This window comes from Equus quagga, chromosome 12 (assembly GCF_021613505.1).
Source record: "Equus quagga isolate Etosha38 chromosome 12, UCLA_HA_Equagga_1.0, whole genome shotgun sequence".
NCBI lineage: Eukaryota > Metazoa > Chordata > Mammalia > Perissodactyla > Equidae > Equus > Equus quagga.
Genome location: NC_060278.1, coordinates 76,965,749 through 76,989,143, shown reverse-complemented (window position 1 = coordinate 76,989,143; position 23,395 = coordinate 76,965,749). Strand labels below are relative to the sequence as shown.

Below are 23,395 nucleotides of genomic sequence, written 5' to 3'. Positions count from 1 at the left end.
CAACCACATCCACACGCCTGCTGACAGATTTAGAGACTAAAAGACTAAATCTAGCCCAGAATACTGCTTCCTCTCTCTGCCTGCCAGAGTTGGGGGTGGGGGTTGACAAAAGAAAGCAGGAAACTCATCTCCCTGGTGGTTGTCTGTCCAGCTCTGCTTCCTGCTGATGTGCGTTCGCAGGATAGAGAATTCTTGCAGGGATGTGGCTGACTGGTGGTGGGCGGGGATGAACGTGGGGAGTAGGATAGCCAGCCTGTTTTGTGGACAGATATACAGAGCAGGCATTCTCTGCATCAGGGCCAGGACTAGAGTGAGACAAGTGAGGCAACTTGCATGCAAAATTGAAGGAGCTGCTTACTCTCAGGGTTGTGTAAATGTGCAGCTGCCACCTGAGATTGAGTGTCTCTCTAAATTTAGCCCTTAAGACACTTCACTTGCCCCACCCGAGTCCCAGCCCTGCTCTGCTTTTGCAGAAACCACTGTGGACAGTGACTTTGTAAGAAAAGGTAAGAAGCTAAATGGGGGACAAGGCCCCACACGATCCATATACACCTCCCACAGCCCCCATTACTGCTTCCCCTTCACTCTCTTGACTACAATGCCACTGGCCTCCTTGCTGTTCCCTGACAACGTCCCACCTAACAGCTTTTGCACAGATTGTTCCCTCTGCTGGAATGCTCTTCCCCCAGGTATCTGCATGGTCACCTCTTACCTCCTTGAAACCTTTCTCAGATGCCGCCTTCTCAATGAAGTCTACTTGGACCGCTCTATTTAATATTGTAACCAGCCATCACGCCCACTCCCACACTCCCGGTCCACTCCGCACCACTGCTTTATTTTTTCTATTTACCAAGTGGCACTTAACCACATTCTACCGCTCTGCTTAATTTACTTACAGATTATGTTCCTTGTCTATTATCTGTCTCCTCCTCGCATGTAAGGTCCACAGAGACAAGGATCTTTGTTTTGTTCCCTGATCCATCCTGAGCACTTCCAAAAGAATCTGGCTGGGGCCGGCCCCGTGGCCGAGTGGTTAAGTTCACACGCTCTGCTTCTGCGGCCGAGGGTTTCTCCAGTTCGGATCCTGGGCGCGGACATGGCGCCGCTCATCAGGCCACGGTGAGGCAGCGTCCCACATGCCACAACTAGAAGGACCCACGACTAAAATATACAACTATATGCTGGGGGGATCTGGGGAGTTAAAAAAAAAGCAAGAAAAAAAAAAGATTGGCAACAGTTGTTAGCTCAGGTGCCAATATTTAAAAAAAAAAAAGAATCTGGCTTATAGTAGATGCTCAATAAATGATTGCTCCCATTCCCAAAGCAAATAGACAAATTATAGCATGGCCTTCATTTTTAGTCTTTCTTGCCTCTATTCATCATATAAATGAATTCTATCTTTCTCTATGTTTGCATGTGAAATTCCATCTATAATATATTGATGGGCAGTGAAAAGATTTTCCCAATGTTTGCCAGTTTGAGCTATCCCGTATATTTGGACCTGACCTTCACAGTGTAATTAGACTATAATCTATAGCCACAGTGTGTATTGCAGCAGCAAAATAAACTGATTGCAAAAGTTCATCATTTTTAGGTCACACAGTTTGTCTGCTCTCAGTCGATGGAATCTGGAAAGCTTCTGTGTGATATATCCCCCAAAGTGATAGTTCTTATTGGTGTTTACCACTTATTTATTGTATGGGCCAAAATAAAAGGTTATGTTCTGGGAAAGAGGGTATGCTGTAATTCAGCATCTTTGTGGAGGGCTTTTTATTTTGCACTCCAGATTTATTTATTATTTATCCCATATATCTGCTGTTCTGTGTCTTTGCCTCATTGCCTTAGCCATTCTGATGGTCGTGACATGGTAATTCACCACTTGGTCTTTATTCTCTCTGCTCCCACTCAATCTCTTTCCTGCCGACATTGGACACCCACCCGCCAACCCCATCCCCAAACGGCTCCTTTTTCTCCCCTCAGGCAGCTCCTTTGTAACCAGCAATTGTACAAGATGGAAAACTGGGTAATGTGATAAAATATATGATGGAAATATATTAAATTTGAGGATGTGGTTAAATGGAGCGTTTCCGAAAATAAAGCTTCATTCTCTGAGAGAAATAATAATAATTTAGGACGCAATTTAACTGCTACATAAATGCTCACATAAAACGGATGTGGAAATACAGCCTGCTGTTGTCTGTCAAGGATAAAGGATTTCAAGGGCAGTTTTTCCCACTGGAGGTTGGTAATTGAGCCATATGGTTTATAGATTATTGAATCCAGTGTTAGAAGTCTCTGAAAAATGGTTTTGACTTAATAAGGAGCAATTGAGCAGTAAGATACTTTCACATCCAGCGTCCACTGGTGATAGCTCATATGAAAGAGTGAAACTTCAAACCTAGGACTGGTTCTCTCCTTCTCAGTGATCGTGCGCACCATGCCAAGTATTCCAAAGGCAAAAACAAACAGAGGTCCTACAATGGAACTTCTGGAGTTTTCAGGGGCTCTCAACTAAAATTGTTAGATGAAATTCAGTAAATGTTTTCTTTGGTTTGAAAGGTTTGAAAAGGTTTCCTAAGCTGGTGGCTAAAGTTACGGGAGAGATGGGGAGAGATGGACAGAGGGAGGAGGAAGAGGAGGGGAAGAAAAGAGAGAAAGGAGCCTATAGAAGTTAAGAATGCAGCTCTGGAGCTGACTGCAGGGGTTCCAATACCAGCTCTCCCATTGACTGGCTGCAAGACCTTGGAGAAGCTCTCTTACCAGACTGAGCCTCTTTCTTATGAGCAAAATGGAGATGATAATGTGCTCACCTCCTAGGGTTGTTGTAGGCATTCATTGACCCTACTTAATATACAGACATTGCTTAGAACAATGCATGGCACACAGTGAGTGCTCTATGAACGTTAGCTCTTGATGTTAAAATTGAAATTTTAAAAGCTATACTTTAGCTTCCTTTATATAAATATACTGATTGTGGTATTACATATGTAAGGAGATTTCATTAAGTCAAGGTGAGGGCGGGGGCTTGAATTAAGTCATTTGTAAGGCTGCCATGGTAGAGCTGTGGGTGCCCTCCACACTCAACCCCTGGCATCCACTTCATCTCTAGGAAGAGGCGAGAAGCTCAAACTACACGGCAAATTAAACACAGCGTGGCCTTGGTTAGAGGCCCAGTGGGAGCTGAGAGGTGTGTCATAAGTCAAGTGCACAAGACCAGAAGTGGACAGGGCCAGAGGCAGGGAACGAGGAGAAGTAGGAGACACAAGACAGGAAGGTCTCAGAACCCCAGAGCCCTGGTGCAGTTCAGGCCACACCAGCCTCCCCACTGTGGGAAGAAAGAACCAGACCCAGGGAGCTGGGAAGAGGGAGGGAGACAGGGCTCCTTACAAGTCTGAGAGCAGACCCAGAAAAACACTCATATTTCATTGGCCAAAGGTAAAGAGAAATGGGTGCTTGGCCTGGAACAAAACACTCACTTTCTAAGGGAGGGGCGGCCGGGTTCTCACCTTTAGTCCTGACTCTCTTTGGTCCAAATGCTGATGGGGCGGGTCTACGGTCAACCTTCATTATTAAAGGCAGCTGGAGCAGTTCTCAAATAGCCAAAGACAGCAGTCATCCTCAGAAAAGTTATCAAAGACTAACTACACTGTTATTTACATTTATGTTTGAAAGATTTTTTTTTTTAAGATTGGCACCTGAGCTAACAACTGTTGCCAATCTTTTTTTTTCTACTTTTTCTCCAAAAGTCCCCCCAGTATATAGTTGTATATTTTAGTTGGGGGTCTTTCTAGTTGTGGCACATGGGACGCCCCCTCACCATGGCCTGAGGAGCGGTGCCATGTCCGCACCCAGGATCTGAACCGGCGAAACCCTGCACCGCCAAAGTGGAGTGCGTGAACTTAACCACTTGGCCACAGGGCTGGCCCCTGAAAGATTTTTTTTAATGTAAGACTCAATCTTGATTGGAAATTTTGGCCGTGAAAGTGTTAAGTTAACTGGGCTATTGAGTGTAGAATCAACATTCAAACTTCTTTAATACAAAATTACATTTACCTTACAATCAAGTTTTAAGCTTTGCTTAAGTTAATGATCACACCAGTCCAAGGGCTGACAAACAGTCTTCTGCAGGCCATATTCAGCCTGCCACCTGTTTTTAATTTAATTTTCATTTATTTATTTTTTTGGTGAGGAAGATTCACCCTGAGCTAACATCTGCTGCCAATCCTCCTCCTTTTTTTTTTTCGTTTTTTTCTTGAGGAAGATTAGCCCTGAGCTAACATCTGTGCCAGTCTTCCTCTATTTTGTATGTGGGATGCCCCCACAGCATGGCTTATGAGCGAAATAGGTCTGTGCCCAGGATCTGAACCTGCAAACCTGGGCCGCTGAAGTGGAGCAGGTGGAATTTTAGCCACTCAGTCACAGGGCTGGCCCCCTGCCACCTGTTTTTATAAACTAAGTTTTGTTGCAACATAGGCACATCCATGTTTACATATTATCTATGGCTGCTTTGGGGCTACAAAGGCAGAGGTGAATAGTTGCCATAGAAACTATGCGGCCAGCAAAGCATCAAATACTTACTATGTGGCCCTTTATGGAGAAAGTATGCTGACTTCTGAAATACTCAATAGAAGAATAAATGGGAACACAATTAGATAAATGATGCTTCTTTTCTATTAAGAATGTTGAGTTCATTCATTTATCTGAAAATATTTAGTAAGCAACTAGAATGCACCTTAGCACTTCCTAGGCTCTAGAGACAGAGCAGTGGAGAAAACTGAGTGCTTACCCTCAAGAAATTTACATTCTAGTGGGGAGAATCAACCAAAATAAACATACAATATGGTGCATGGAGATATGGCACATGCCTTAAAGGCAACATAAGTAAGTCCTGAAGGAAAAGAGGGGCTAGTGGGATGCTATTTTCAGCAGGATGGTGGGAGAAGAACTTTGTTTAAACGACATTTGAGTAGAAACCACCACTCCCCAAAGTTAGGGAAGTAAGCCTTGCTTTCAGATAAGAGTATTCCTGATAGAAGTAGCAAAGATGAACAAAGAAATGAAAGAAATGAACAAAGAGATGAAATGATGCTTGGTGTATTTGAAGAAAAGCAAGAGAAGTCAGTGGACTGTATCAGGGTGAACATTGGGGAAGGGGAAAAGGAGATGAGTTTAGAGAGATGGCAGGTGCCAGGTCTGATAAGGAATTTGGATTTCACTCTGTGAAATGAAAGCCCAGAGAAGGGTTTACTCCAAAGGAGTGAAATCATCTGACTCAGGTTTAGGAGCAATCACTATGGCTGTGGTATTTAATATGCAGACAAGAACCAGGGAAGCGGTTAAAAGGTTCTATCAGTCAGCCTCTGGTAGGTTTTGCTGCAACAACAAGAAACCCCAGAATCTCAATGGTTTAGAACCATGAAGGTTTATTTCTCACTCAAGTTACATGTTGGCTGTTGCTCTCATTGAAAATGTCTGCAACCCATACAGAAAGAACAGCCCCAATCTGTGATGTCACTGGGCTCATGGCAGAGAGGAAAGAGACATGGCAGAACCACATGATGGCTCTTGAAGATGGCTCAGCAGCAGCACACATCATTTTCACACACATTTCACTGGCCTAAAGAAAACACACGGTCATGCCTGTCGTCAGCAGATCTCACAGGAAGGAATAGTGAATGTATGGGAGTGATGATAAAATTTACTGTCATTACCGCAGAGGTTATGGATCAGGATGATAGAGGTGGAGGTACTGAGATGTGGTTGTATTCTGGGTATATTTTAGACAAGATTTCTGATGAATTGAAAGATGTGAGAGAAAGACGAGTCAAGAATGCCTTTAGCTGATATGATAGGGCCACATTTATGAAATAGTCAAAACTTAGCCCTTTTTTCCCCACACTTACCACTTACTTCCTTTATGATATTGATTTGCAGTTCTGTTGAGGACTTTGATCTTAGGTGGTTAAGGTCATTAGCTGCATAGGAGTTACTGCAACGGTTACCAGCATAAAGTCTAGAGTCAGTTACACTTTCCTGGGGTTTCTTGGATTCTCCTCTTTGACCTTGGGCAAATTGGTTAATAGCTCTGAGCCTCCATTTTGTAATCTGTAAAATAGTGGATAATATTTTCCTTGTGGAATGTTTATAGCCTGAGATAAGATATGCCTGTGCCATAATAAATGCTCTTTAATGGTAGCTCTTATTTGTATTAGTAAGAGTCTAGGGTGAGTGGAGAGGGAGGCACCAGCATGGTATGACCATATCATGAGCTGGGTCCTTTACCTTTTCTAGCTGCATCCTCACAAAGGCTTGTAGAATGAAACTTATCACCCTCACTTTACAGGTCAGCACAGAGGCATTAAGTGATTTTTCCCAAGGTCACACAGCTTGTAAGGCTAAGTAGGATTCCAACACAAGCCTGTTTGAATCTGAAACCTGTGCTCAAATAAATCAAAGAAAGAATTGAAAATCTTGATGCTGCTTGCTATTTATAGTGCACTTATTTTTGATGGCATGAACTATCATAAAGTGAAACTAATAACGTATGAACGGCAATCTGTGAATTCAATTCTAAGCAACAGTGAGAGTGATTCTTTTGCTCTATGCAGGCAGATCCTTCTTAGAAGATATATGCAAATGGAGCACAGAATTAGAAAGCCTTATTTCTACCCTGGGGCCAGGGAAATGGCTTTCTGGCATGGATGTAAAGAAAGCTATGCATTGTTTAAGAATTGAAAGACGTGAGAGAAAGAAGTACCTTAAGAAAGTAGAGAAGATAGTGGAAAAAGCTCAGGCATAAGGAATGAGAGTGGAAAGTCCTACGTGGAGGGAGAATATGAAAAGAATAAATGCAACTAAAAAGCAAATATATGGGTGTGTGAAACCACAATAGAATTGACATGATATAATTAAAAATAAAGGAGATCGTGCTTTAATACCAGGTCAATGAGAAAAACACTTTGAAAAAATAATACCCAAAGCTGGCAAATATGCATTGAAATCTAGTCCTTCATAGATTACTCTAGGGAATATAGGATGAAAAGTAATTTGAAGAAACACAAGAGACTGTAACAGTATTCCTATTTTCTAATTCAATAATTCCTGAGAATACATTCCCAGAAAATAATTCAAAATATTAGGAAAAAATGAAGGTGTTCTTTGTAGAATTATTTGAATGATAGCTCTCAGAATATGTCTGCCCAACAATTTGGTAATGGTTAAATCAATTATAATACTGCTCAATTCCCTAGAATTTTATGCAGATATTAAAGCTTATGACATACAGATTTTCTTAAAATACAGATTGATGAGTGAAGTAGTGATATATGTTACAGCATGGATGACCTTGAAAGCATGCTAAATGAAAGATGCCAGACATAAAAGGCGGCATATTGTATTAATCCATTTATATGAAATGTTTGGAAGAGGCAATTCTATGCAGATGAAAAGTAGATTAGTGGTTGCCTAGGGCTGGGTGTTTGGGGGCGGGGTGGGTGAAGGGGAAGTGACTGCTGATGGTTACATGGTTTCTTAGGGTGACAAAAATGTCCTAACTTAGATTGGGATGATGGTTGCACAACTCTGAATATACCAAAAACCATTCAATTGTACACTTTAAATGGGTGAATTATAACTCAATAATGTTATATCTTAATAACGATGTTAAAAAAATACAGAGTATTTACTATAATTAAAACTGTTATACAAATATATGAAAAACAAACTAGAAGTAAATATAACCAAATGCCAACAGTGGCCTGGTTCAAAGGATGAATTTATGGATGAAAATTTTTTCCTTCAACTTTTGTCCAAATTTCTAGATTTCTTTTTGTATTCAAAAAACAATAGATATAATTAGCAACTAGAAGAATCATTCTCCTTTCCCCCTCCACCAAAATCTAGTCTTGATTTTTTTCACTTTGCTAAGTCAAGAGTCAGAAAATTTATAGTCCAGAAGCCTGTACAACCCCTTCTAGCAATGTCAGACCATTTCATACAATTCTATGAATGAAAAAGACAACCGTGTTATTGGATGTAATCACAGAGCAAAATACACATTAAAATTCCGGCATATTGAATATACGTGTGTTCTCATTTTTAGGAAGTGATAGAAGCAATTGCTGAGTGTGCATTTAAGACTTCACCTTTTCCAATTCTGCTTTCATTTGAGAACCACGTGGACTCGTAAGTATTCAACACGTTCAAGAGGAAGTCTTTCCCAAATAAGGCATGTTTAATAATTGTTCATTAATGACGTTCTTGTATATTTTCATCTGTATATGATGGAATTAATTATTTAAATCTCATTAATATTTGAATAATCCATTGAACTTGTGGTCTCTCTTTTCATGCCAAAGTAGGATTTTAAATTAAGGATTCCTCTTTTTACAATGCAGTGGAACACATTTCCTTAAATAACACGTCTCTATTTCAACGGGTCGTTTTTATAATCCTCCTCCATTAGCTCCTTCTATTGCATGCACATGTGTAGTCAGTTTTGCCACACTAAAATGGCCAGTTCCATACATGTTAAGAGCTGGTGGAAGGAGAGGTGTAAATTCTATTCGGCCACTTCGCATTTACACAGAACTCAGACACTAAGTGCTCCCTCCTTCCTCTTCTCATTGGTTTCCCCTGTTTGTTAACATTTGTACATATTTTTCCTATCTCAAAATAGCCCAGACTTACTCTGAGCTACACAAAGAAAAGGTAATTTTGACTTGACTCTTTTATATTCATTTTATCACAAAGTGCCAAGGTAAAACACGTTTATATCTAAAATGTGGATATTAGTTTATCATATACTCAATTTAAAGAGCTTCAAAATGAAAGATTCTTCTTTATATTGAATCAAAATTCAAAAAACTAAAACTCTGGTTCATGGAATTAATGTCTGAAGACTGTGTAATAGTGACCATCATTGCTCAAAAGAGCATTTGGGAAGCCTCTGCTTCATTTCAATGACTGAAGCCAGGCTTCTCAACTAAAAGCCAATGGCACCTGTCCTAATTTGGCTCACAAGTTTCTTTTGTTTCCCTTCTTCCTGTTGAAAGTCTTTCCCAGGTCACTGATTCCCTTTGTCCAACTAATTTGCCACACATGCTTCAATTCACTAATTCTTAAGGAATTCACTAAATCTCAAAGAAGCGGTTTGGTCCTGAGCAAATTTCAGCTTGAGGAATTTCGAAGTAGTTAAATGTGATCATTTGTTAATGTGTCCGTGGAGAGACCTTATGGCGAAGTAACCAATTTTATAATTATCTGTGTTTCTAGTTTGCCCTCAGGAAATCCATATTACATTTACCAGCTCGTGATTCTGTTTCATTAGGACACAATCATCCAATGAATGATGTCATCACTTGGCACAGAGTTTTTCTAACACTTCTGAGGGTCAGTTGAAGAGAAAAGAATTTATTCTGTTTCCTTGCTATTTCTCTTCTAACTAAGGGAGCACCTCTTTAGTCGCTGTATTTAATACCTCATTTGCTCTGACAGCTCTGATTTGCACATGACCTTCCTGGAGCATTTTCTCATCTCTGCCCATCCGTTTGTGACTGGGCTCGAACACTGCCTTAGAACTTTCTTTCAGGCATTCTAGTTCTCAGGCTTGTTGGTGTGTTATTTCTTTTTTGGAGAAATAACTCCAAATCAGGTACATTTGTTTTCTTCAGGAAATGTTTCTATATAAATTAGACAGAGTGAAAATCTCCGGTTCCATTCTCTGTTGTCACACCTGCTCCGTTGAACTCTCCCATGAGGGAGGCAGAGAAGTGTCAGCAACCACCACCACCACAGACATAATAACAGCGAATATTTACTGAATATGTGTTATGTGTCAAGCAGCGTTCCAGGCAGAAGCGCATGTAACCCTCACTGCAAACCCAGGTGCTCCTAAGAATAAATTTTATTATGATTATCCCTACTTTACAGGTGATGAAACTGAGTCCCAAAGAGGGTGAGTAACTTACCCTAGGCCGTGAAGCTAAAATTTGACAGAGCTGGGATTCAAATCCAGCTAGTCTGGCTTAAAACTCATGCATTTAACCAACACTCTCCCCTACACCTAAGCAGAAGCAGAAAGAAGCTTTCAAAACTTCAAATGAAGACCACCCAGCATCCACAAGACCACGGCCTGTGAATGTTCACATTGATGTGGCTTGTACCCTTAACCACAGGATATTTTTTCAGTCTTCCATACCAGTCATTCAGAAAACTAATCTCTACATTGTACACAAAAGCAAAGAAGATAGTGCCATAATACTGCCTTCAGGTTTAAAAATGAGAAATTTAGCTATTAAAAGTTTATTAATAATTCATAGGTAAGAAAAGAAAACAGGAAAGCAATCTTCCCAGGATGCCATGATTTTTATCCCGAACCACTGAGATAATTCAATGGCAGCAAAATACTAGGACAGCGAATTCTATCGTGGGAGGAAGTGGTCTGCTTCCTATTTCCGTTGTCCTTGAACTGCACGTAGCAAAATCGCTCAGCCACAATTCTTTCCTAGGAGGATTATCACACACCCAGAGAAAACTGATAAGCTTTCCTTTTCCTAGTAAACCCAGTGCTTGACATGTGGGCCACCTCGCCTCATTGCTGAACCAGGTGACAGACATCATTCATCAGTTACAGCGCTCTTTGCACTAAACCGATATATAATCTCAGAATCCTTCTCAACACAGTGACACAGGAACACACCCACCAAAAACAAGTGAAATCTATTTGCCATCTCTAGTGAACCGTTTTATTCTCCTATGTGCTGCATATACAAAACGCCAGACTCAGAATTCTGGTCCCAGCTCATTTGACCCATGCCTCCAAAACAAACTCACACCAGACAAAAGAAATTCACTGACTTTTCTGGTTTTCTGTCCAAATATTTGAGATGATCTATCCACAGACAACAAAGTAGAATCTGCCATTAGTTGCTGGCAACTTATCCTTCTCCACCTGTTACATCAGAATCCCATAAAATACAGATTCCTGAGCCCACCTCCACACCTGGATTCGAATTTCTAGAAATGAGACTTCAAAATTTTTAAGAAATAAAAAGCCCTACTTAACTTGGATGTCCCATCTAATTTGTGAACTAGTGATTTCATAAAAAGAATTCTACGCTGAAGTCAAGTGAAGTAACACCCAGTCCTGGTTCAGACACAGACACTGTGAGAATTTGGACAAAGTCCTTGATTTCCATGGGTCATAGAGCCCTTGTCTATAGAGAAGCAAGTTGGGTTAGGGCAACTTGGAGCATTTATACCAAGAAATGGGACATGTTCATTTTTGTCAGAAAACTGACTACTTTGCCAAGTGCCTACACTATAGGGGTATTTTAATCTGTCCAGATGTATCTGCTATAGCCTGAAGCTCAAAATATATTTCCGAATATTTTCCTCTCGCTTCATCCCCATGGTAGCTGATGTGGATGCTCTAAATGCTTCAGGATGTTTTTTTGTTGCTTGTTTTTTGGTCTCTAATTGTGATTTTAAAGGCTTTTCTTTCTGTAGTTCTGACTCACAAAGTCGGTTTGTCTCCCTCTGACTTTTTCTGTTCACTTTGATCTCTGCTCTACTTCAGTTCCCTGTCAGGTGGGCAGGTATGTTTGTGGAGAACATAAATAGCCTGATTACCAAATAGCACATTTTACTGTTTCTTGGACATCTATCTCTTGTTCTTTCCATCTCAGTTGATTTTTTTATTTTTTTGGTGAGGACGATTGGCCCTGAGTGAACATCTGTTGCCAATCTTCCTCTTTTTGCTGGAAGGAGATTGGCCCTGAGCAAACATCTGTGCCAGTCTTCCCCTATTTTGTATGTGGGATGCCACCACAGCATGGCTTGATGAGCCATGCATAGGTCTATGCCTGGGATCCAAACCCACAAACCCCAGGCTGCTGAAGCAGAGCATGTGAACTTAACCACCACACCACTTGGCAGGTCCAACCGTCTCAGTTGATTTTGAGGCAGGTTCTAAAATGTCTAGGTCAGACGTAGATCCTTGCTCTTCACAGTGTGGTTGATCCATTGATTGGCAGCATTGGCATCACTGGGGAGCTTGTCAGAAATGTGGAGTCTTGGGCCCCATCCTAGACTCTGCCTGGGAATTGTCATTTTCTTATGGCCCCAGGTGATTTGAATGGAGTGTTAGAGCACCGCTCTAAATGCCATGGTCCATTAACCACCTGCATCAGAATTACCTGCAGCTTGTTACGAATGCAGGTTCCCAACTCAGTGAGCGGACACTGGGGACCAGGCCTGGTCACCTGCAGCGTTAGCTCAGGCGATTCTTTAGTGGAATTGAATAAGAGATCATGGGATTATTTCCTCCAGCAAAATCCTTCTCAGGGCCTGATTTAGAGACTGCCTGACAGAGGGCAGAGGACTCTGTCTGTCACCTGCTTTGGGACACCTGGAACATCTCCCCCAAATCCCTCTGCTGGTGACAATATGGTTCCCCTAGAAATCCCGAAAGCAGAGAATTAGGGTAAAACACTTCCTTTCACTCCAGGTTCCTGATCAGAGGAACTTGGGGCTCCCAAGTTCCAGTACTCAAGAAAAATGTCATCGGCTTCAGCCCCTGTTGACTTATTTTAACTGATCACAGCCGTTCTCAAACTTGAGCGTGCATCAGAATCACCCAGAGGGCTTGTCAAGACACAGACCCTGGGCCGGCTTCCCCAGAGGTTCTGATTCATCATCTGCATTGGAGGCCTTGAATCTGCATTTCTAACCAGCTCCGGGAGCTGTTGATGCTGCTGGTCCATAGAGTAGTGAAGTTCTGTGACATATAATAGCGTTACTCTGTGAAAGTGAAAAGGAGGGTTTGGACAATTGCTTTTGTGCAACGTGGACCAACCGTGTGGGCCCAGCACAAATGGACATGTCTCAGCTACACCCACAGAGCTGCTGGCTTGCTTGAGCCCCTGGGCCAGTTATCCTTTGAGCAAGGGTGTCTGAACTGAGGATACCCAGGGCTGCTCTGCCAAATCAGCCACTTTTCTGCTTGCTCCCCAACTTCTAACGAGTTGTCCTTAAACAACCAGCCTCAGTGATTTTCAGGATCAGTTCTCTGACTGGCAGGTTTTCCTCTCTCCCTGATCGTGTTGAGGAATGCCACTGTATATTCTGAGGGCTGCACAAGCCACAGAGTAAAATCTTACCCAGGTCAAAAAAGGCATGATGAGAAGGTGGAAGATTGTTATATAGGGCTTTGCAAGTTCTGTGAGGCTCTCCTTTGCCTTTCCTGGCAGTTCCAAGAAAGCAGTGGCCTCAGCCTTATATTTAAATTCCAGAGACCTCACTGGACCCCCAAAACATATGCCTTTTTTTAAAGGGATATAAAGAATGCTTTTCCCCGTGGACCATTGCAGGAGGATTTGAACCCCAAAAGCACCCCTCTTCCCAGGAAAAATCAGTCCATGATTCAGGGTTAAAAGTCATGGAAGAGGGAAAGAAAATAAGAATCGCATTTTATAATCAACTTGAATTGTAGTAAAGAAGGCTTTTTATCACTTACTTATTCTTACTACAGTCCTAGTTCTGCTAAAACATATTGACATTGCCGCGTGTAGAGACAATTGTTGGAAATCAAGTTGGACAGCCTATAGATCAAAGTCACACTCCACAAAACCCGATGTAATTGGATACCTTTTCCATGATATTTAACATTCTACAGAATGAGAAAAAAATTTTATTGCTTTTTAAAAGGTCAAAGGAAGGAGGAGCATTGAAAGAAAATGGATGCTCCCTCGTATCCACCGTGTTGTTATGTGAACGGGCACGTGAGACCTCTAGTCTGGCTGGCAGATGCTGCCTTGTAACACTGAGATCATCTTACATCCCTACCGCCCTTTTAACGAACGTTTCAAAGGCGTTTGCGCCCGTTACTTCACTTCGTCTTCTCGGCATCCTCTGCCTCTTTCCAAGAACAGTTATTATCTTCCTCATTTTCTAGATCCAGAGCGGCTGAGAGCCTGGAGCTCAGCTCAGCAAACCCTGCAGCTCCAGCTTTTGCCATCAGACCAGTTCCTACTGGCCCATAGTCAGGCTGACACCGCTTTTGCTTCTCTAGTAGGCACAGAAGAGTTGCACACACCTTTCCTCAAGGTGCCTGCTTCTGTTATCTTTCCTCCAGACCCTCTCCCAAGTGGATACACTGCTGCCTGTCTGCCCTTTCTCCTTCTCTCCCTCTCTCCTCCCTCCCTCCGTTCCTACCTCTCCTCTCCTGCTTCACCTCCTTATAAACACTCCTTTGCAGCACAACTCTCTGTCAGTTAGGCAACTTTCATCCAAGAATTCACATGGAGTCATGAGCGAGTTCCACCCCCAAGTGTCTTGCGGTTGACTTAGAATCAAGAAATTAAACAAAAGGGACTGAGTCTCTAATTCTGGGACATTCAAGAATCCAGTGATAGGCAAATGACCTGCTGTTCCCTCCATCTGTGTCTCTGCAGGGCAGCCTTAGGAATAGCCTGCACAGTCCACTTGTGTGTGGTATTCAAATTTACGTATGTTGGGATAGTAAACAAGGGATTTAGAATGATGAAAACCGATCCTGAAGGGTAGGATGAGGGAGTTACATCTTTCTGTAATTAATAACACAAAGTAATCCTGGCTGGTGTCTTTGATTAAGCCTCCTTTGCTTCCTTCCTTTCTTTCTTTCTCCTTTTCCCTCAGCCCAAAGCAGCAAGCCAAGATGGCGGAGTATTGCCGGCTCATCTTTGGGGACGCCCTTCTCATGGAACCACTGGAAAAATACCCAGTAAGTAGTTTTGATGTTTACCCCTGAAGGAATGCACATATTATTTATGATAGGAGTTAGGAAGAGACTTCCTTAGATCCTTTCCATGTTTATATTTCTTGGTAAGATTAATGCAATTGATAATGAACCTTGGACCACGAGGATACCGGCAGTGTACCCGACTGAGGGTGGGAGTCGTGCATCTGTTCTCTTCCTCTGCCCACAGTCTTCTCTCTCCCTCACTGCCAGAGGTGACCCAGTCAGGACTGCAGGACTTCCACAGTCACAGTCAGCCCACGGAGACAGTCCAAGGCGACAGGGCTCTGATCACCTCCCAGGGAACCTCCTCACACTCCTTTGAGAGAAATGGGTCAGGAAAACAGGACATTGCAGGTGACACAATGACATTCCAGCCCACCCCTGCTGGCCGCTGCTCACTTCCTGGCATGCACCTTCTGGTGTAGCAGGACTCAGGCCTCCTATTGCCGTGGTAACATCCCTGCTTTGGGAAGGAAAGCAGCGGAAATATCCTAAAGGAGGCTTTTCCCTCCTGGACACTTTCTCCCAGTCTCCACACATCCTTCCATAATTTCATACCAGTCCCCAGACTCATTGGAAGCAAAATATAGAGGACCAGCTTATGGAAGTTCACAAGACTTTCTAAAAATAACCCATCTTGGGACTTACACTCTAATACAATATCTGATAACCCCCTCATGAGAAATTGATTTCCCATTAGATGTGCAGGCCTAAAACACTAGAGATAAGACTTGCAAGTAATGGCAGCTTGAGTCTCAGGGCTGCAAGGAAATCTGAAGCCACGCGGTCCACTTCTGCCGACGCCAAGGAGACTGCAGCTTAACTACCTAGTGCCAGGAGGGGGATTTTGCCTTTTATAAACTGCATCTGAAAAGTTGCTCCTACCAGCTTGCCTGGATACTCCGGCCTGTCTTCACCAACTCTTCCTGGCAGACGCCACACTCCAACTGATTTCCCTCCTTTGAAAATCCAAGCCAGGGCCTTCTTATCTGTCCTAAATCAAGATGGTTGGATTTCTATGGTCCATCGGAAAACTCATGAAACTTCCGGTTAGCACTCCAAATCTCCCAGTACATGTCTATGGCTTTATTCATGCAAATTTAGTTGCAGAAAAATAAGGGTACAGTAGTTAAAATATACCTTTCATGTAAAAAAAAGAAGGAGCTATGAACCAGCCCCCATGCAGGACACACTTAGAATAGTTTAATGAGCTGTGTTGAAGGTAGTAAAGAGTAATCTAGAAGTTCTTGGTATCCAGCGCTGTCCTGGGCATTCGGGGAGGGAATCTGAAAGGAAGGGGCAGTATTTCTAAAGAATGTGCTTTTCTTTTCCATTAGCTGGAATCTGGAGTTCCTCTTCCAAGCCCTATGGATTTAATGTATAAAATTTTGGTGAAAAATAAAAAGAAGTCACACAAGTCATCAGAAGGAAGTGGCAAAAAGAAGCTCTCGGAACAAGCCTCCAACACGTACAGCGACTCCTCCAGTGTGTTCGAGCCCTCGTCTCCGGGAGCCGGTGAGGGGCTGGCGGGCTCTCCTTCTCCTGTTATGTGTGGGTTTCAGAACTGCTGCTCTGAAATCAGTTTAAAAGGACGTTTAACATTCCCATTTGGGCACAGTTTTAACGTGTATTGGTTTTCTGTTTCTGCTACAAACCTGGTGGCTCAAAACAACACAAATGTATTCAGCCCAGGTCTGCAGGTCCAAAGGCTTACGCGGGTCTCACTGGGCTGAACTCCGGAAGTCAGCAGGGCTGCTTCCCTTTTGGAGCCTCTAGGGAACCCTATTCCTTGCTTTTACAAGCTTCTAGAGACTACCCACACTTGCTGGCTCGTGGTCCCCGTTCTCCAGCTTCAAAGCCAGCAATGTCTCATCTCACTTTTTCTGCCATCGTATCTCCCTCTGACCACAGCCAGGAAAGGTCCTCTGCTTTTAAGAACTCATGTCATTACACTGGACCCCACCGGATAATGCAGGATAATCTCCCATCTCAAGGTCCCTAACCTAACCTCATCTGCAAAGTCCCTCTTGCTGTATAAGGTAACATAGTCACAGGTTATGGACATTCTGGGGGAGGCTATCATTCTGGCTACCACATAAGGCAAAAAATCTTTGGAGTGACCACAGGATTTTAAGCTTCCCAAGGGCAACAACCAAAGTACAAAAAACAGACCTGGCACCATAGCTTCACCAAATGCATTCTCCTTGATGATATGCTGAAGAGGTCTGGGCAAGTTGACTTTTCCATATTTTACAGAGCTCTTTTAAAATGTGAAATGGTAAAGTTACTTGAGTATCTGTCAGAGCTACTTGGTGATGCTTAATATCACTCATCTTCCTTCTATATTTCATTTGCAATAGATTTTTGTGGTTGATGAGAAAAGAATTCAAAGTGATCACCCATTTCCTTTGAATTATTTAGTCTAATTTCTTTTCCAACCTTAGTCAGAATCTTGGCAATCTGAAAAGTACATTACGAGGCTCTCTTGATTGGAGGGTGAACGAGTGGAGGAAAGTTTAAGCTTGAAGCTAGAAAGTCCTTCAGTGAAAAACTTAACTAACATTGGAACAATCGCTGTGGAAAACTGTTGGGGACTATCTAGAAAAGCTGAACATATGCTCCCTCTGTGCCCCAGGGAATCCCCTTCCGGGGTATATACCCAACAGAAATGCATGTAGATGTTAACCAAGAGACGTGTACAAGAATTGCTTAAAGCAGCACTATTCAGAATAGCCCCAAACTGGAAACCAACCAAATGTCCATCAACAGATAAATAAATCATGGTATATTCGTACCATGGAATAATATGCAGCAATAATGATCTGCAACTGCACACAACAATGTGGATGAATCTCAGAAACATAATGTTGAGCATAAGCAGTCAAATACAAAAATAGTATCTACTGTATGATTCCATTTATGTAAAGTACAAAAAACAGGCAGAACTACCCTATGCCTTTAGAAGTCAGGAAACGGTTCCCCTTGGTGAAGAAGTGGCTGGAAGGGAACCCAAGGGGGCTTCTGGATTCTGGTTGGTTATCTTGTTTCTTAATCTGGGTACTGGTTACTAAGGTCTGAGTAGCTGGTGAAAATTCATTGCACTGTACACATATGGTATGTATACTTCATTGTATACCTATCATACATCAATTAAAAGATTTTAAAATTATTAAAATATACAATCAGGAAAAAAAAAGGTTGACCAAGACACTGACTTATCTTTTCTTCTTTTTTCCATCTCAATCGCCAATACCTTTTATTGTTTAGATTAAAATCCTTGTCAACAGACATTATATAATTCTTTGAAAGAGTTTGTTTTTTTTTTGAACGTCTGTTTCAACATTATTACACAATTCTGATTCTTTTTTCAAAAATAACTTTTGTTTTCAGTAAGAATGTTCTTTTTGAAGTTTTGGAACACATATCATTAACAGGACACCTATTTCCTAGCACAATTCTACCCCCGTAACGTTAGCAAGGAAATCGTGTCTTCCTTTGCACGTGGGAGCTTGTTTTTCTACCATCTGCCTTTCTCACTACCAGTTCTCTCCCTCTTATTAACTGGATGCATAATGCAAAAAAATAATTTTTACAGGCAGTGAACACTATTGCTTAATACAGAGAAAGATCAGCAATCTGTTAGCAATTCAGTAGATTTCCTAAGCTAGCCCTGTAGTCTGTTGTGCAATCCTTATTTATTTCAATGGAAACTTTTGGACGTTTTAATATGTAGATCGGCTCCTGAATAAAGAGCACTGCTAATTTACCATTTGGTTTGTAGATGTCCTCAGTACTGGGAACTCAAGTAACTGGAAAAACATGAAATGGTTCCTATTTCAACTCCAATTTACTTATCCTGGCCGGTTGGCCAGGTGCCTCTTCCAGGATTCAGCCCTTTGCCAGTACACTTGTCTTAAAGAACTAGGGGAAAGTAAGATTTTTTTTAAATGGTTCAACAAGATTCCTCAAAGGTCCCTCCAAAGATTTATAAGGGAGAAATCAGGCCCTGCTCATAGAGGAAAGGAAGACAAATTCTTTCTTTCCCGTGGAAACCAAAGAATGACCTGATTGAGTATTGGAAGTGACCGGTATATTGTTGTGTCCCATGAAGCATTGTGTAGAAGGTTCTGCCAAACAGCTTTTTAAATTACTTGATAAAGAGCATCCCCTCTTTAATTAAAAAGCAAACAATAGTTACAAGAACTGGGGGCAACAAATTTGATTATTAAAAAATTTTAATTGCCACCCTCCTAAAAGAATGTGCCTCTATATAGCATACATTTTTCTATCCATAATATAATTGACTCACCTTATTAACTGCATCATAAATTGTTCTATGTGGCTTTCTTTAATAAGCCAAACATAATAAGCCTTGTCGGTCCCAGAAATCTTTTCCCTCTAAAGATATTTTGTGAATACTTTGCTCACTGCTGTCATTCAGTTATTGATTGAACTCCGTCAGCCAAATGAAAACATTTATAAGCTTCTTAGAAGACAGTGCTGTGGGCACCGTGTCATTTATATGGATTGAGCACAAGGCAGCTACCTTTCAGAAGGCAGGGAGCAGGAGGTGCTTGCACATGCAAGTTGCCGCTTGCTGAGCCAATATTGCCATCTACTGGGTTTATGACGCTATTGCACTGTGTAAACCCTGAAAGATGGAAGTAATCAGTCTTGAACTATGCCTTCTTTACTTTTTACTTGCAAATCTTTTTACATAACTGATATTACCATGTCTGACTGAAGCCAAGAGCTGCAGAGGAAGGTAATGCCTCATACTGGTGGAATCATCCACCAAATCTTCAGAGAGAAAAACAATCCCTTGAAATGACTGTATATTGGCTAAATAGGAAGCTGAATGAAGTCTGAGTGAGGTAGATTTCCACGCATAACAATTTTAAGTGTTCTCCCATTTTAATCCTGCCTTTTTAAACAGAACGTCACCATTTTCTAAGATATATGCATCACTTAGGGGACAATGCATCCATCAAACAAGGCTGCAGGCAAATCGTAGGCTACGGTTGGTACCTCATGGTTTATGTGCAGTCCGATGTGCTCCTGTAGCCACCGTGCTGCCCCAGCTCCTCTGCCTCAACTTCTGTGAGGTCCTCTGTGGCCTTGGAGGAGTACCCACGCTGAGCACTGGCCAAGCATCGTGTGGGAGAGTCAGGGCTGAGAAAAAGAAGGAAGGATGGAGGAGTACTAGTTTATCTGTTTTAGGGTCATAGAGACCCAGAAAGATAACATATACATCAAGATAGGATACACATACCATAGAGAGATAACTGGACGTGATGCCATATGTTTGGGTTTTCTTAAAGAATTTTCTTTCAAATTAGGATAGAGTCCTCTTTTTTTGAAAGATTGGCCCTGAGTTAACATCTGTTGCCAATCTTCCTCTCTTTTTTTTTTCTCCCCAAAACCTGAGTGCATAGTTGTATATCCTAGTTGCAGATCATTCTAGTTCTTCTGTGTGGCATGCCGCCACAGCATGGCTTCATGAGCGGTGCGTAGGTCCATGCTCAGGATCTCCAGCAACCCTGAGCCACCAACACAGAGCACGTGAATTTAACCACTCGGCCATGGGGCCAGCCCCAATGCCATAGGTTTTTAAAACATATTGATAAAAATGTTGACAACCATCTTTTATGGAATTTGGAAATTTCAAATAGTATTCACAAATCAAATGTAGAAAAAATCCGCATTCAAAATGTCAGTATAATTCTTTATAATTAATAAAATTTACATATCCAGGGGAATAGTTTTACAACAGTGAAAGGCCAATTTCCAAGGAAATTTTTGGTAATGCATGTGTTACATGTGTTTCAAACTTGTAAATGTTTGTTTACTTCATGATCTGTTATTAAAATTTGACAGGGGAAGCTGACACAGAGAGCGACGATGATGACGATGACGATGACTGTAAAAAATCTTCAATGGATGAGGTAGGTGTCTGGGCTTCTGGTGTGAAGAGGCTTTCCACTGACTGACCAGTCCAGGCGACGCCCTCTGGATCTAGTCCATGGCCACCTTCTGCCATCTAGTGGTGAAAAGAGTCACAGTTCACTCTAAAACTTTTTCACGCGCCTATTTGATAATGAAGATGCAAACTTGGGTCACTGAAGGAGTAAGCACGGCACTGAGGAAAGTTCTCTATCACAGTGTTGCTGAGAGTGCCTTCCATCAAATGGGGTATCTAGAGGGAGAATTCAAAATCTCTGCTATCCAACTGCCCGCTTCAGTTTTGAGGCAATTAAATGCATAGTTAAATGGTCCAAAGTCCAGAGAAGACATGAGTTTTGGAGAAATCTTCCAAAATATGGCATTAATTCCATGTTATAATTTTGGAATGACTAGAGATATCCATTGATATAAGCTTAAGCGTCCCAAATAACTTCATCAGCTCAGACATATAAATTTCAAAGAATCTAGAAGCAAATCAGGGATGGGTCGCTTGGAATTTTAAACCTTTGTTTTAGCAGGAGTCTTGGTCAAAAAGTTTATACTGAATCTGCTTTCAAATATATTGGAAAGTATCTGTCTCAGTAGTTGTATCTTTACAATTTAGTTAATAAGGACAAATAACAAATAATAAGCTATTCTTACATGATGTTCTTCCTCTTATAATTATTTCCTTTAATGTAGTCTAAATTTTTGATTAATTATGTTCCCCCACTAAATTTTAATGTCCAGGAGGAAAACTGTTCAGATGCCTGATAAAGTAGTTCTGCCTGAGAATTGTTTCAATTGTGTATAACTTTTTATCAGTGAGTCTTGATAATTTAAAACTGTTTTACTAATTGGATGGTCCATTTGCAAATTAATATTTCCCAATTAACATTTAACCTAAGGATTGTTACAAGAGTTTCCAAAAGAAACCTTGACTCCATGTATTCTGTCTTCTAAAGATGGGAGAAAACATTAGATCAGTCTGCAGAGGTGTGTCCATGCCAATATTGCAGTGTTGGTTTTCTTCTTTGTTAAAAACTCCATCAAAGTGATATGTGATAGCTAGCCAGCCCTGGTGGTCTAATGGTTAAGATTCAGCCCTCTCACTGCTTCAACCCAAACTCCTTTCCAGGTCGGGGGACCATACCACCCGTCTGACGGTTGTCATACTGTGGCAGCTGCATATTGCTGTGATGCTGAAAGCTATGCCACCAGTATTTTAAATACCAGCAGGGTCACCCATGGTGGACAGGTTTCAGCAGAGCTTCCAGACTAAGACAGACTAGGAAGAAGGACCTGGCCACCAGTTTCTGAAAAAACTGGCCATGAAAACCCTGTGAATAGCAGCACAGCATTGTCCAGTACAGCGCCGGAAGGGGAAAGGATGATGCAAAAAGACCAGGCAGGGTTCCACTCTGCTGTGCACAGGGCCACTAGGAGTCAGAATCAACGCAATGGCACTAACAACATGTAATAGTTAATATAAGTAATATGAAGTGTTACTATGTGTCAGGCACTGTTCTGAGCTCTTTCACATAAATTAACTCATTTAATAATCACAAAAACTCTATATACTATTGGGACTGATTTTATCCTAAAGTTATAGGTGAGTAAACTGAGGCGCAGAGCAGTTAAGTAGCTTGCCCAACATCGCAGTTTCCAAATGGTGGGCTTGGAATTTACAATTAGGCAACCTGTCTCTATTGACCTGGCTATTGATCTCTGTACATTTAAATCACCTTAATAAGAATGCAGATTCTGGTTTGCTGGATTTCTAAGGCTCACCCAGGTGAGGCTGACGCTGCTGGTCCCAGAGCAGCTGGGAGCCGCCCCTACACTACCCTGCTCCCACTCCTCACGTGTGCAATGTGAGGTGTTGCTTTTTGTTCCTCCTGTAATGAATTTTCTATTGGCAATAATCATTTTCAGAAGAGGAGGGGTGATTTTCACTCTCATGGATCAGTTGATCATTGCCCTGGGAAAATAACCCTTGATCATATAGTGCTAATGCTGACTCTGGGAAGGTTATTTTTATTCCTGCTTCCAGGGCACTGCTGGGAGCGAGGCCATGGCCACAGAAGAGATGTCTAACCTGGTGAACTATATTCAGCCAGTCAAGTTTGAGTCATTTGAAATTTCAAAAAGTAAGTTTTCCCTGGAGAAAAACCCCAAATGTAGCATATAATGAGTATATTTTAAACACAAAGTAATTAGACCAAAGAATGTTACCCTTAATAGAACTATTCTGTGAAGTCTTGAATATAGCATAAGTTGACATCTGGTTTATACATATATATATATATGTATGTGTATTTCATATATACTTATATAATAAATATATGTATTTCATATATACATATATAATATATATAATAATAATATGAGAGGGTATTCCATGATGTTTCCCCAAAGTACTTAATAGGGCTGCAGGCATACATGGTTATCTGAAAGACATTAGACCAGAGTACAGCTAATGGAGAGTTTTACACTTGTTTTTGGCTTGGAACAACACCATGGGCTCCATCCATTACATGAATGACAGTGTTGAAATAAACTATCTACCCATCGCCCAGAAAGGAAGCAGCCAGAGACTTGGTCAGCCCTGATAACTAGAAATAGAACCAAATCAACTCATTCACCACATTCCATTTGCCCAGCCTATGTTTT

General features: G+C 41.6%; 1 protein-coding gene across 1 annotated transcript in view; it reads left to right on the top strand.

Annotated features, from left to right (window-relative positions):
- The window catches only part of PLCB1 (phospholipase C beta 1), a 666,959-nt gene that overhangs the window by 503,668 nt on the left and 139,896 nt on the right, over window positions 1–23,395 (top strand). Inside the window, exons 12-16 of the mRNA XM_046679966.1 lie at window positions 8,102–8,184; window positions 14,677–14,761; window positions 16,117–16,294; window positions 20,657–20,724; window positions 22,776–22,872. Of these exons, the coding sequence (XP_046535922.1) occupies window positions 8,102–8,184; window positions 14,677–14,761; window positions 16,117–16,294; window positions 20,657–20,724; window positions 22,776–22,872 (511 nt within the window). The remainder of the gene's footprint in view (window positions 1–8,101; window positions 8,185–14,676; window positions 14,762–16,116; window positions 16,295–20,656; window positions 20,725–22,775; window positions 22,873–23,395) is intronic.